The sequence below is a fragment of the Hippopotamus amphibius genome, chromosome 11 (assembly GCF_030028045.1).
Source record: "Hippopotamus amphibius kiboko isolate mHipAmp2 chromosome 11, mHipAmp2.hap2, whole genome shotgun sequence".
Taxonomy (NCBI): domain Eukaryota; kingdom Metazoa; phylum Chordata; class Mammalia; order Artiodactyla; family Hippopotamidae; genus Hippopotamus; species Hippopotamus amphibius.
Genome location: NC_080196.1, coordinates 95845575 through 95857840, shown reverse-complemented (window position 1 = coordinate 95857840; position 12266 = coordinate 95845575). Strand labels below are relative to the sequence as shown.

The following is a 12266-nucleotide window of genomic DNA, read 5'->3' as shown; positions in this document are numbered from 1 at the left end:
ATGAATTACACTTCTTCATCCTTTTATATTTTCAGGACATACCCAGCCTGGGGTTCTGGGTGTGCACTAAAGGGATAATACATGTTCCAGATTCTGGTTTTCAGTAGTCAATCCCCAGGCACCACTCATCCTGATGTTTGGATTAGGGTGTGTTCTAACTGGAATTGCCATTTTCTCCAAAGCGGAAATTGAGACCGAGGGTGGTCCCACATGTAGCTGAAAAGACTAAACCCTTCTCTCTGCTGCATCTTCTAGCCAGCAGTAGCACCTGTGTTCAAGCCATCTGAACAATGCTTGGGTGGCTGGCAGTGTCGAATCCTCCTACAGAATTACAGTTCCTCTTAATAAGTGCTCATCTTCTATTCATATTTATGTTACAGCTCTACTTAGAGACTTGATTATTTTCTTTCTCTTGAGCTGGAGAAATTGATTAAAACTAAAATAACATGAGAAATCAGTCCAGTCTTTACCAGGCAGGGGCAATAGTTTTCCTCTTTATTTCTGTTATGTGGGCATTTTGGTAATTTCTAATAATATCAGTTGACAAAAACTCAGGCCTGGAGTAGTAATCAAGTCCTGTTACATTAAAGGTGGGAAAGTGGATTTGACGAGCACATGTTTAACAAGGAGTGTGGTTTGCTAAACAAGACCCATTTCTTCAATATAGAAGAAATTTTGCTTTTTGAGAATTAAATATATATTCACTTTCTGAGTATTTATGCCCTTTGATACATCAGGCACACAAATAAAAAGAGAAATCTTTAGGAGAAGGACCCATGTAGCTTAACATGTTTAGGGACTCTTGGAAATGTGTCTTCTCCAGTGTTTCCTGGAATAGAACAAAAGGCATTCCAAGTGAAAGGGCAAACTTGTTCCAATAAACTGCTTTGAAATTTAAGCCCTGGGGTTAGTTCTCCAGCTGTTGCAAGGTAGAATGGCTCTATGTTAAAAAATAATCTGTTCTTATCAGTGGCTTGCGTGAGTAGCCTTTGTAGTTTCCTGAAATTTTCACAACACCATGAGGTAAGGAGTTACGTTCTGTCTTTTTATTATATTTCCTGAGTTCTGTGTAAAATAAGCACTAATAGAAAGTTTAGTTAGAAAGGTGTAGTATGAAAAGATCATAAGGATTGTATCTTGTCTCTTCTAAAGTTTGATTTTTATGCCATATGCAGCTTATTTTTTATTTTTTAATTTAGGCATATTCTTTTTTTTTTTTTTTTTTTTTACAGTAGGTCCTTGTTGGTTATCTGTTTTAAATATAGCAGTGTGTACATGTCAATCCCATACTCCCAATCTAAAAAAAAAAGATACAAATGAACTTATTTACAAAACAGAAACAGACTCACAGATTTAGAGAATGAATTTATGGTTACCAGAGGGGAAGGGTGTGGGGATGTGATAAATTGGGATTATAATTTAGTTTTTAAATGTCTCTAAAATATTTTTATTGGTCTTTAATTCTTTCTGTTTGGGTTCATGAAAATACATTTTAAACCACTTATTCTCATTTTAAAGGTGTTCAAAGAATTACTTTTTTGAAAGGTATTACAGCAGCAAATTTTATCTATAATTGTAACAATATCTTATCCTATTTGGGTTTAGTTTATTTGTTAGATAATGTAATTTTTTTTCTAGTGTGGCTCTGAATTTTCATTTCATGAAGATCTGTTTTCTAGTCAAGCAGATATCACGAGTTATTTTGACTGGTAAATCTAATTTTAAGTACATACGATAATATTGCTTCTAGGTAGGGGAGAAAAAAAAAAAAAAATATATATATATATAATTGCCCCCAAATACCATGGTAGTACATACTAAAAAATATTAGTGCTCTTTGTGTTCTCAAAATCTTTATTATTTTCTCTTTAGAATTATCCTTAGTTCTAAAAGAACTCCTTGATGCAGAAATTTTTATTTTCACACCAGATATAATTTCCGTTATCTCTTATATTAAGTATTTTTAGTACTTGTGAACTCTTATGAGTTCCTTACACTAGCTCAATTGTATGATGTCAGACCCTCATTTCAAATAACTTTCTTATACATAAAATCCTTAGTACTAACAACTAGTATATTTTTAATATTATTAATTTGTGATATGAAAAAGAATAGGTTTGTCTTGTCAGAAGGTGATTGCATTCTTTTTATCACATACCAGTTTTCTTTCAGTTTCAGTAATTAACAAATGAATGTGGGTGTGAGTTTTGTTAACCAAATAAAGCACACATCAAAAGATTATGCAACTGTCATACCTAACATATAAATATATAAAAATAACAAGCATTAACTATGCTAACAGAGATCAGGATAAGCTAGAGACAAAGATAATTTGACCACTTGAGATCTGATCCCATGACTTTATTTTACAGATCTGGAAGCTGAAGATGTCACATTTGCCAGAAAGGATGCTTTCTTGGGTTGAGCATAGGGTTGGGAATTTTTCTAAAATTTTAAATGTGTAATGAAGTTTTGCTTGGATTAATCAGTTGATTTAAGATTTCCTTTTCTTATTTCACAAAATAGTGAGAAACATCTTCTCTTGGAGTTTAACAGATTTAATTTAAATATTATGTCTATTTGCTTATGCTGAGGCTTAATAAATGTAACAGAAGAATACCGCTGGCTGTACCATTTTATAAAGACTTTCAAAAGACACTTGTTAAATAGAGCTGGCTTTGAATTGTATACTAGAATCTATGTCATTTTATTATCAGTACAGTCATCCCTCCGTATCCTTCCAGGAGGTTGGTTCCAGGACCCCTGCATAGATACCAAAATTGGAGGATGCTCAAGTCCCTTTATAATATGGTGCAATATTTGCATATAACCCTTGCGTGTCCTTTCATATACTTTAGTCATCTCTAGATTATTTATAATACCTAACACAGTGGAAATACTATGTAAATAGCTGCCACCAACAAACAAATTCAAGTTTTGCTTTTTGGAACTTTATGGAATTTTTTTTTTTCGCAAAGACTTCTGATCCAAGGTTCGTTAAATCCTTGGATGTGGAGTCTGTGGATACAGAGGGCCGACTGTACTCTTTGTTCATCTGTTTTGTAGATAAAAACACCAATGTTTAAGATAATAGAGATTTGATTCATCACCATGTAGACTTATTTGATCTCCAGAATTTGAGACAATACTGACTTGTAGTAGCATAAGAATTCAGATTCTTTAAACGTGAACACAGACTTAAAATGTGTGGAGAATATATGTTACTTAAAATATTAAAAAATATTTTCCCTCCTAGGAAGACAGGACTGTTAAAGATTTTTTTGTTTTATCTTGTTTTTTGTTGCACTCTGAGAGGAGTATCTCATTTTGCTGTATAGCAAAATTTCTTTTAACTTGAAAGCAGATGTAAATCATTCATGAAAGTAATTGAATTTACTATATAAAATATAAAGAAAAGGCAAACTCGAGGACCTCAGAGACCTGAAAGTACTGCATACTTTCTAGCAATGAACTTCACATGCTTACCTGTGACCATTCGCCACTATCCACTCATACACAACCGGGGGGGAAGTAATAGCAACTAAAACACTTTATCTTTAAACGGTGTCAGATTTATATTTTATCTGTAAAAAAAGTAACATGAATATATTTGACATCTACCTCAGCAAACAAATTAATGCTAATTAAAGATTAATGTGTTGTAATTAGCATTAAAAATGCAATTAAATTGTGAGTAAATGGACCAGGAATAGAAAATTGTTTGACGTCTCACCGCCTGGTTTTTCATATTCTGCCTTTTGTTTTTGCAGCAAATAGAGGAAGCGGAGCAGCAGGCAGCTCCCAGACTGGAGATGCTCTGGGGAAAGCACTTGCTTCGGTGAGGAAATATTGACTTTGGACTTCGTATGTACCATGGCAGAAGGGTGAACTTTAATCAGAAGTGGACATTTAGAATTTTAGAAAATGGATGGCAAGTAGCTTTGATTTTGGGGAAGGCTAGCTTCCTTGCATAATGATCATTGGAAAATTTGAGGAGAGAACTCTGAAGATTCCACTGGACAGCAGGTCTCTTCCACCTTGCCTCCTCTGCTACGCGGCACTCAATCATGGATTGGTGGATATTCCTAGGGCCTTTAAAAGTGTAGATTTTCTATCTTGATGTCTTATTTTCCTCTAAAGTCATTTGGGTGCTCATTGATTGACCAGCTAAGACTGACTTTACAAGGGGCAATTCTAAAACACTTTGAAAAAGGTATTGAAAAAAAATGACCATGACTGAGGCCCATGAGAAATTGTCACGTAATTGGCACTCAGCTTCTCTGGTTTGCCCACCCGCTGCCAGGAGGCTAGAATCCAGCGTTCCTTGCATATTCGCTAGTGACAAATGGCACCCCTTCCTTGTCTGAGGGAGTGTACCTGGTATTGTCTTCAAGAGCTGAACATGATCATTTGTGAATGTAAGTGGAGAGTTGTTGCTCTAACATTTTGTCTCTTCAGTTGGTTTTTCCTTACTGTTGGAGCATAGATGAGTTTGATTTATATTAGCATTGTGACCTAAGGAAAAGTTTTTCTTTAGTCTGAGCATTCTTATGCCTTGGAATCAAATGCCTTAAACATAATAAAGAAGGCTTTGGACAAAAATCTTAGCGATGATGCTGTCCAACCTCTTGTTTTATGGAGGAGGAAAGGGAGGTTTGGAGTTTCTATGTCGCTTGATGGCCTTTGCAGCCATGGGAGGACATGGGAGGAAATGGAGAAGAACTAAAGTCAGCTGACCCCAGTCCAGTTCTTTTCCCACTATCTTATACCACCTCAATAGCTCTTCTTTTGAAAAATCAATTAGGTTTTGCATTTTAGAATATTGGTACTGTAGTTGATCATTGAACGTATTGTGTACCTTGGAATTTATAAATGAATTGCATTGATACCTTGTAGCTTAAAATTGTTGAATATTTATTCCCAATGAATGAGGGCTTTTTTTTCTCCCCACTGTTTTAAGATCTATTCTCCAGATCACACTAACAACAGCTTTTCATCAAACCCTTCAACTCCTGTTGGCTCCCCTCCGTCTCTCTCAGGTACGGTACCATAAATCCACTGCATCCGAGTGTCAGTTTATAGAATGCTTTCCCCCTTACACTTCCTGAGCTATTAGGTGGAAACTCACTCCCTCCAAAAGCTCAAAACAGAGCATTTCCGGACAAATAGGAAGGGGTGGGAAAGACAGGCTGCCGTATGATGGTGAAGTCATTTACATCCAAAATGTTTCTTAAAAATTATGTGTTTTTAGAGTACACAGACACATGGGAAACTTACTTCTTAAACTTCTCTTGGCTCTGTAGAAGTATTCAACAGAATGATATACCCCAATAAAATATCTCAATGAGAAAACCCAGTTCACATCATCGTGAATAGGAATATAGATTATGTAGTCTTCAAATATAGACTATTCAAAAGGATCATTTCCCACAGAAGTTTTAGACTTTTCATATTCCCTCTTTAAAGTCTATGTTATTGGAATGTTTGAAGAAAACTATGATTGTACCAATAAATTGTGATGTAACTGTGTAGAGTAAAAGGAGATGTTAGCCATTTAAAATAGAACAAATTAACATGACCTGTGGCTTCAAATAATAAAATTATAAGTTGTTAAATTGTGTTAGTAAAGCATTGCACTTTTCAAAGCTCCATTTAAAAGGCTTATTGCCTTTCCAGTGTAAATGCTTCCAGAAAGGCCCTGTCTGGTGCATGTCTCTTCTCTTTGGAAAGAGGACAGATGGCTTCTTAAAAAAAATTAAAAAAAAAAAACAACAGCAAAAAAAACGAAATCACATCTGTACCTGATTGAAACCTGACCTTACTGTAATTGACTAGAGTCACTTGCCTGAATGTTGCTGCCTGCATCTCCGTATTATTCCCTGCATGTAGCACTCCCACGGCCCCTTTTAACGTGGGTTCCCTGGTAAAGAATGGGAGGTTTCAGATGCCTGCAAAGTTAATGGCCATGGCTTAGGTGAGACTTCATATCAGCCTTTTCCAAGCCTCCATTGACATGAGGGGGTCACAGAATAGAGAGGGAAATAGCTTGGACCTTGCAGTCTCTAGAGAGACAACGTTGAAACTGGGAAGAACCAGAGATGACGTGAAGATAATGGACCAGCAATGAAGCATTATTCCCCATGACAGAAAAGTCAAGTTCAGAATTGTTGTACTTGTGGCTCAGGACCATATTGTTAGGCTGTGGAAAATGATCACAGGTGTCAATGCCCAAAGCTAGAGAAGGACTGAGACAGCACGGAGTCCCGGGAGGCCAGGGATGAGGGTGTCTGAGCAGGGAGAACTCCCAAGTTCCCCATTTCAAACAAAGCAGTTCAAATTTCATCTATTTTATAATTTGGAAAGAAGAATATTCTAGAATTTAATAAAGATTGAGAACAGCTGTTTGAGTTGAATGCTCTGAATTAAACATGGACGTACGAAGGCCCAGAAAGGGTATGGGGTTTGCTGAGGGTCCGTCAGTAGTGATACCAGAGCTCAGGCTAGAATCCAGGGCTCACCACTCTGCCGCTCCACTTCTGGGTTAAGGATGGGAGGGCAAAGTTATGATCACACACATCATTCCAGAAAATGCTACATATACCCCAGACGTGAGTAGCATGCTCTACGTGGAAGACACGGAAACAAGACCACTCTTGGGGTCCTAGCAAAGCCATCCTGGAAGAGCACATGTTAGAAAGAAAGAACTTCATGAAGATAGACGTATGGGGACAGATTGCTATTTTCACACCGACAGCTCTGTCCAGATTCTGTCTGTAAAAGTAATTAAACAAAATATTCTATTTTTATTTAGCATAAAAATACACACACATGCACACCCAGACATGGCAGGAAGAATGGGTTTTTAAAGTGCTAACCGTGTCGGGGCATGAGATTTCAGTGAGATCACAGATTTTTTTTCCCCCCCTCTTGAATTTTTTATTTTCTAAGTTTTCTACATGGAGTGTGTATTCTTTTAAATTTAAAAGTGGTTTTTATTTTGAAAGTGGTAGGTTAGACATGTTATATTTATTATAGCAGGAATCTTTCTTTACCTTCAAGTTTAGAGAATCATTAAAAGCGTTTTTTCTTGGGAAGAAACTACTTACTTAATGTTGTTATATTGAGTGTTTAAATTTCTGGTTTAGTGGGTCACTGCCAGCTAATCTTATTTCCTTGAAAAGTTTCTGAAGACTTATCCTTTCTTAAGGATCATTTTAAAAACAAGTAGCAAAACTGTTTTTCATTGGTGAGAGAATTTTGGTTTAAGAAACTGGCTTTGAATGAAGGTGTAATGAAAATCCCCCTTTACACTTTTAGAAGTCCGTTGACTGTATAGTGATAGTTTTCTATCAAAGGGACATTTCTCTAGCTAAAATTCAAAATCAATTAAATGTTCCCTTTTATGAGGAAGCCTGAGAGAATTCTATTTAAAGTCTACATATTTTACATTTAAAATGTTTTCCTCACCCCCAAATTCTTGTATGGGAAGTTTCCGTGTATTTTCTTATTGTCCAAATAGAAATTGACATTGCTGATTTCTAAAAGAGCTGTTTAAATTGTTGCTAAGATTGTTTAACATTGTACAGATCTCATTGTAATTCCCATTTTCACATCAGCAGGCACAGCTGTTTGGTCTAGAAATGGGGGACAGGCTTCATCGTCTCCTAATTATGAAGGACCCTTGCACTCTTTGGTAAGTTTCATCTGCTCATCTTCACTCTGGCCATTCTCAGACCACGTTTCTCTTTTTGCACCCAGTTCACTCTTCAAGATTCTTATTTTCTCTAATAGGAACTTTCAGTTGACATAAGCCCACGAGTTTGGTTAGAGCCAGAGTTTATTAGACTATGCTTGTTCCTGTTTCTAGTTGTAACCCAAATACTACTGCAGTGGAAGCCTCAGGGCTCTAAATATCTAGACCCAGGTAAGAAATTAAGAATCTTGGAGGGATCGTGGCCTCCTCACCTTGTTGGGCAAAGATGCGCATCAGTGATTAGATACCTCTCCCAGTATGAGAGTGCTGGAGTTCCAGCTGTGCTGTGAAGCTGAAACACTTGGAGAGTCTGTGTCTCTCTGCTTTGCTTTCCAGAGTAACAGGTTTAAAGGAGTTTTCCTCTTGACCTCTGAACAGGAAACCTACTGTTTATTTCCTCGTTCACTCTGATTCTCATGGAAATCTAGTAATTTCATTAAATCTCTCTTGTAGGGAAAAGCTGAAAATTTTCCTTGGGTGTAATTAATATTATAAATACTCACATGGTGATTCACTGTTTGACACTCCACTCGAGGTGGAAGCGGCTGGAAACATACATGAAACAGCACTGCTCTGTGCACTGTCTGGTCTGTGTATGAGTCAGATGGGGAGCGGTAGCAGCAAGGAGCTGTCCTTCAAGGTTGAGTTTCTCTTTTTCTCCCCATATTTTGAGGTGAAACGTGAAAGTAGGCATCACTCGATCTATCCGTCTGTCTATCTATCTATCTGTCTTTATGTTATCAGCTATTAAGGGTTTCCTTTCTTCCTTTTGCTTAACGATGTAAATTAAAGACAGTCTAAAAATGAAAATACAAAGGTGGATTCCCCCTTCGTCGCACTTTTCCATGCTGTCATGCATAAACCATCCACCTCCGCATTTTAGCCAATAGGGCAACCACAGATTGAGACAGCGTAAGCCCTACCTACATAAGCCCCATGAATCTGCAGCCCACATCCCAATAAGCCATTGTTCTTTTAAGTGTTTCCTTCCATTAGTTATTCTCTGGGACCCATCGATCAAAACTGGGGTTTTTCCAACTATAGAATTTAAAGACGCAGTTTATAGTTGTGAATGGCAGCTTCAATTCTCTGAATTCTCAGCACTCACAGGGGATTCCCAAGCAGAAACTGCTCTCCACCAGGAAGCTGTGAGCCAGAAAGGATGATAGGCACGTGTATTATTTCTTTTCATGCTCACACTTACACTGGAAAGTATATATTATCATTCCTGTTTTTATAAATTAAGAAGCATAGACTCAAACAAGTTGAGTAACCTTTCCAGGGTCACACAGGCAGCAGAGCTAGGAGTTTAAGGGAGGCCCTTTAACACCAGAGCCCACCAAATCAGAAGGCTCTGTACCATAGACTGACTATATTAGACACACATTCTTTCTGTCAGTAGAGAATAATTAGAAATTATTTTTCTCATGCAGGAGAGCTGGTACATCTGTTTGCACAGCCCATTGGAAATCAAAGTGGATTGTAGCATGATACAGTACAAAGAGGCACTAGATTTGAAGACTTAGATTGCAACCCTGACTTTACCATTCTCTGGCAGTGTGACATTAACTAATTCACGTAATTTCTTTGAGCCTCATTTGCACTTCTATAAGGAAGGGATAATGATGTCTTCTCTGCTTGCTTACACGTGTGGAATGGGGATCCAGTGAGATGGTATATGTTAAGGTGCACACTGGAGACATTTGATGTCATTATTGATCACACGGAAAAAGATGAATACGCATCTCCATGTCCGTTTTCTTCACCAGAAACTATCACGTGGGCTTTATCCAGTTGTGACAAAACTAGGATCCTAATGGCTGCGGTGAAAAAAAAAAAATCATTTGGCTTTTCATTTTGTGAGGTAGTGAGTTCTATACTATAGTAAGAGCTTTGAAATCAATTAGAAGCCCCCGGTGAACAATTCACACAAGTCTTTGTGATTCTTCAGTCTTGAGATCTTCTGTCACTTTGGTTGACAGAATTTTTGCAGTTTTCTTCTTGAACGGTTTTGAGGCTCCAGTTCCCTCTACATGCATACGCACAAGCGGGTGATGGTAGAAGAAAACAAGAAACATAGGTAAAAATTGTTGATACTCGATAGGAAATTACAGTCTGTATGCGCTTACCTCTCCCTGACTTGGTACTTAGCACTCTATCATACGGTACAGAGGAAACCCAGGGACTATGCCTTCAGGAGGATAATTTAATTGGGAAACTATAAATAAGCCACCTTTCCATTGTTAATTTTTTGAAATCTTTAACCGGTGCCTTTCAGAATGTTCCTTAAATTCAATAAGTGTTTTTCTTTTCTGAAGTAAATTTAACTTTTCTTTCAAGCTAATGCAATATAATATAGCGTATGTACTGACAGTGTCCTGGAAGAATGACTGAATTTCCTTTGTTCACAAAAAAATGACACTACAATTAGAGCATTAACAATTTTCACCAGTTTTCTAGGAAGCTCACTGTTTTTTTATTATCATTTTAAGGAAATAGACTTTATTGGAAACATATTCAGAAACCCAAAGCGTGGTTTGTGTCATCTCAGGTTTTACTTACATAACCTACACACGTATTTCGAAGTAAATCAAATTTCACATCATTTGTTAACCAACAGCAGAGCCGAATTGAAGATCGTTTAGAAAGACTGGACGATGCTATTCATGTTCTCCGGAATCACGCGGTGGGCCCGTCCACAGCCATGCCTGGTGGTCATGGGGACATGCACGGAATCATTGGACCTTCTCATAATGGAGCAATGGGTGGTCTGGCCTCAGGGTATGGAACCGGTCTTCTTTCCGCCAACAGACATTCACTCATGGTAAGTGATGAAATTTGGGGATTCTGATTATCTTATAGAATTAGACTTTCTCGTACAAATATTACTGCTGCAGCTTTTCCTTTTGTAAACAGCTTTATTGAGATATAATTTATTCAATCTACAATTCACCCATTTCAATTTTGCAATGTACTGTGTTCTGTATATATTCACAGGGTTATGTCATCAGCACCAGCATCTAATTTGAGAACATTTTTGACCCCTACAAGGATGGAGGACTGCCTGTTAGCAGTCACTCTCCATCCTTCCCTCCCTCAGTCCCTGGCAACTACTGATCTACTTTCTGTCTCTGTATATTTGCCTGTTGTAGATATTTCCTATAAATGGAATCCCGCAGTATGTGGTGGTCTTTTCTGACTGGCTGATTTCACTTAGCGTAATGGTTTCAAGGTTTATATATGTTTTATCATTTATCAGAGCATCATTCACTTTTATTCCCCCAAAAGATTGCATTGTATAGCTATACATTAAATTTATGCATTTGTCAGGTGATGGATATTTGGGTTACTTCCAGTCTTTGGCTATTAGGAATAATGCTCCTATGAACATTCATGTACTAGTTTTTGTGTGGACATATGTTTTCATTTCACTTAAGTATAAACCTAAGAGATCACTGCGGGGTCGTTGCTGGTGTGTTCAGTTCTTCGTCTTGGTGACTTCAGCTAAAGGGCCCAACTTATGTTCATGTTACATTGCTGGCATTTCACATGTGAATAGGTTGGATTATTATTAAAGAAGCCAAATCAGTGTCTTCTGCTTCTGAGTATGGGAGGTAAAAATATAAGGTGTGTCTGTCTAAGTAGATGATGTGGTACCTGTAATTTAAGTATATTGTAGTTTTACTGTTACCTATTTATGAATAAGTGTTTATTCGAATAATATTTAAGCAGATCACATCACAATTGAAATTTCAGTTTTACCAATTACTTTTGGAAAGGACTTGGGAGTGCATCCTTTTTTGGATGCTTGTAAGGATTCAGCAAACCTCCCTAACAAAATGCTAAGTGATGACAGTTAGTGAGGTAACCAAATGGGTGGAGAATTGGATATTGCTAGTGATTCTGTGTAATTCTTCTCTTTACAAACTCCGGACCAGCAAACACCTGAGTGTCCTGTTTTGTGCCTTACAGGCTCTCAGAAAGTTACATGTATAAAGGTCTTTTTTCCATTATCACTAGAGCGTCTTTTATTTAAAGATAATTCCAAAAGGAGAATGCAAAATAAGCACAGGTTATTCTGAGGCTCTTTAAGTTCTTTTCTTGTTCAGAAGTATTCTTCTGCCCTCCTTTCCATTTCTCTTAATAAAAGATTGAGTCCCATCCTGAGTGGTATATTATGGAAACCTGCAACCAATTTGAAACCAAAAATACTGGTTTATAAATAGAAGCAATGAACTCACTTCTAAAACGTGGAAAGATATTTTTGAATGCCAGCGCTAAATCTTTTTTTTCTTTCTTTCTTTGCTTTTCCTAGACTCTACCCTAAAAATTCCTCATTGAGTAAAAATTGTTTGTCTATTCATGGCAGTTGCTAAGAGTTTACAAAAGGAAAATCTAGATTTTAATTTAGCTTGGCCTCAGGTAATGTGCCAAATACACTTGGGATGCATATAATACGAGATTTTAGTTTGTACAGCTCTTTTTTTTAACTACAATGTTTAAACAATACTGC

At 37.1% G+C, this 12266-nt stretch overlaps 1 protein-coding gene across 18 annotated transcripts in view; it reads left to right on the top strand.

The window, feature by feature from the left end:
- TCF4 (transcription factor 4) overlaps positions 1–12266 on the top strand; it is a 354349-nt gene that overhangs the window by 311965 nt on the left and 30118 nt on the right. For 12 of the 18 annotated variants that reach the window (XM_057698758.1, XM_057698762.1, XM_057698768.1 and 9 more), the window contains 4 exons: positions 3771–3838; positions 4961–5039; positions 7617–7693; positions 10374–10577. In XM_057698758.1, coding sequence (XP_057554741.1) covers positions 3771–3838; positions 4961–5039; positions 7617–7693; positions 10374–10577 — 428 coding nt within the window. The remainder of the gene's footprint in view (positions 1–3770; positions 3839–4960; positions 5040–7616; positions 7694–10373; positions 10578–12266) is intronic. The other 6 variants (XM_057698765.1, XM_057698764.1, XM_057698759.1 and 3 more) reach the window with 2 other exon arrangements.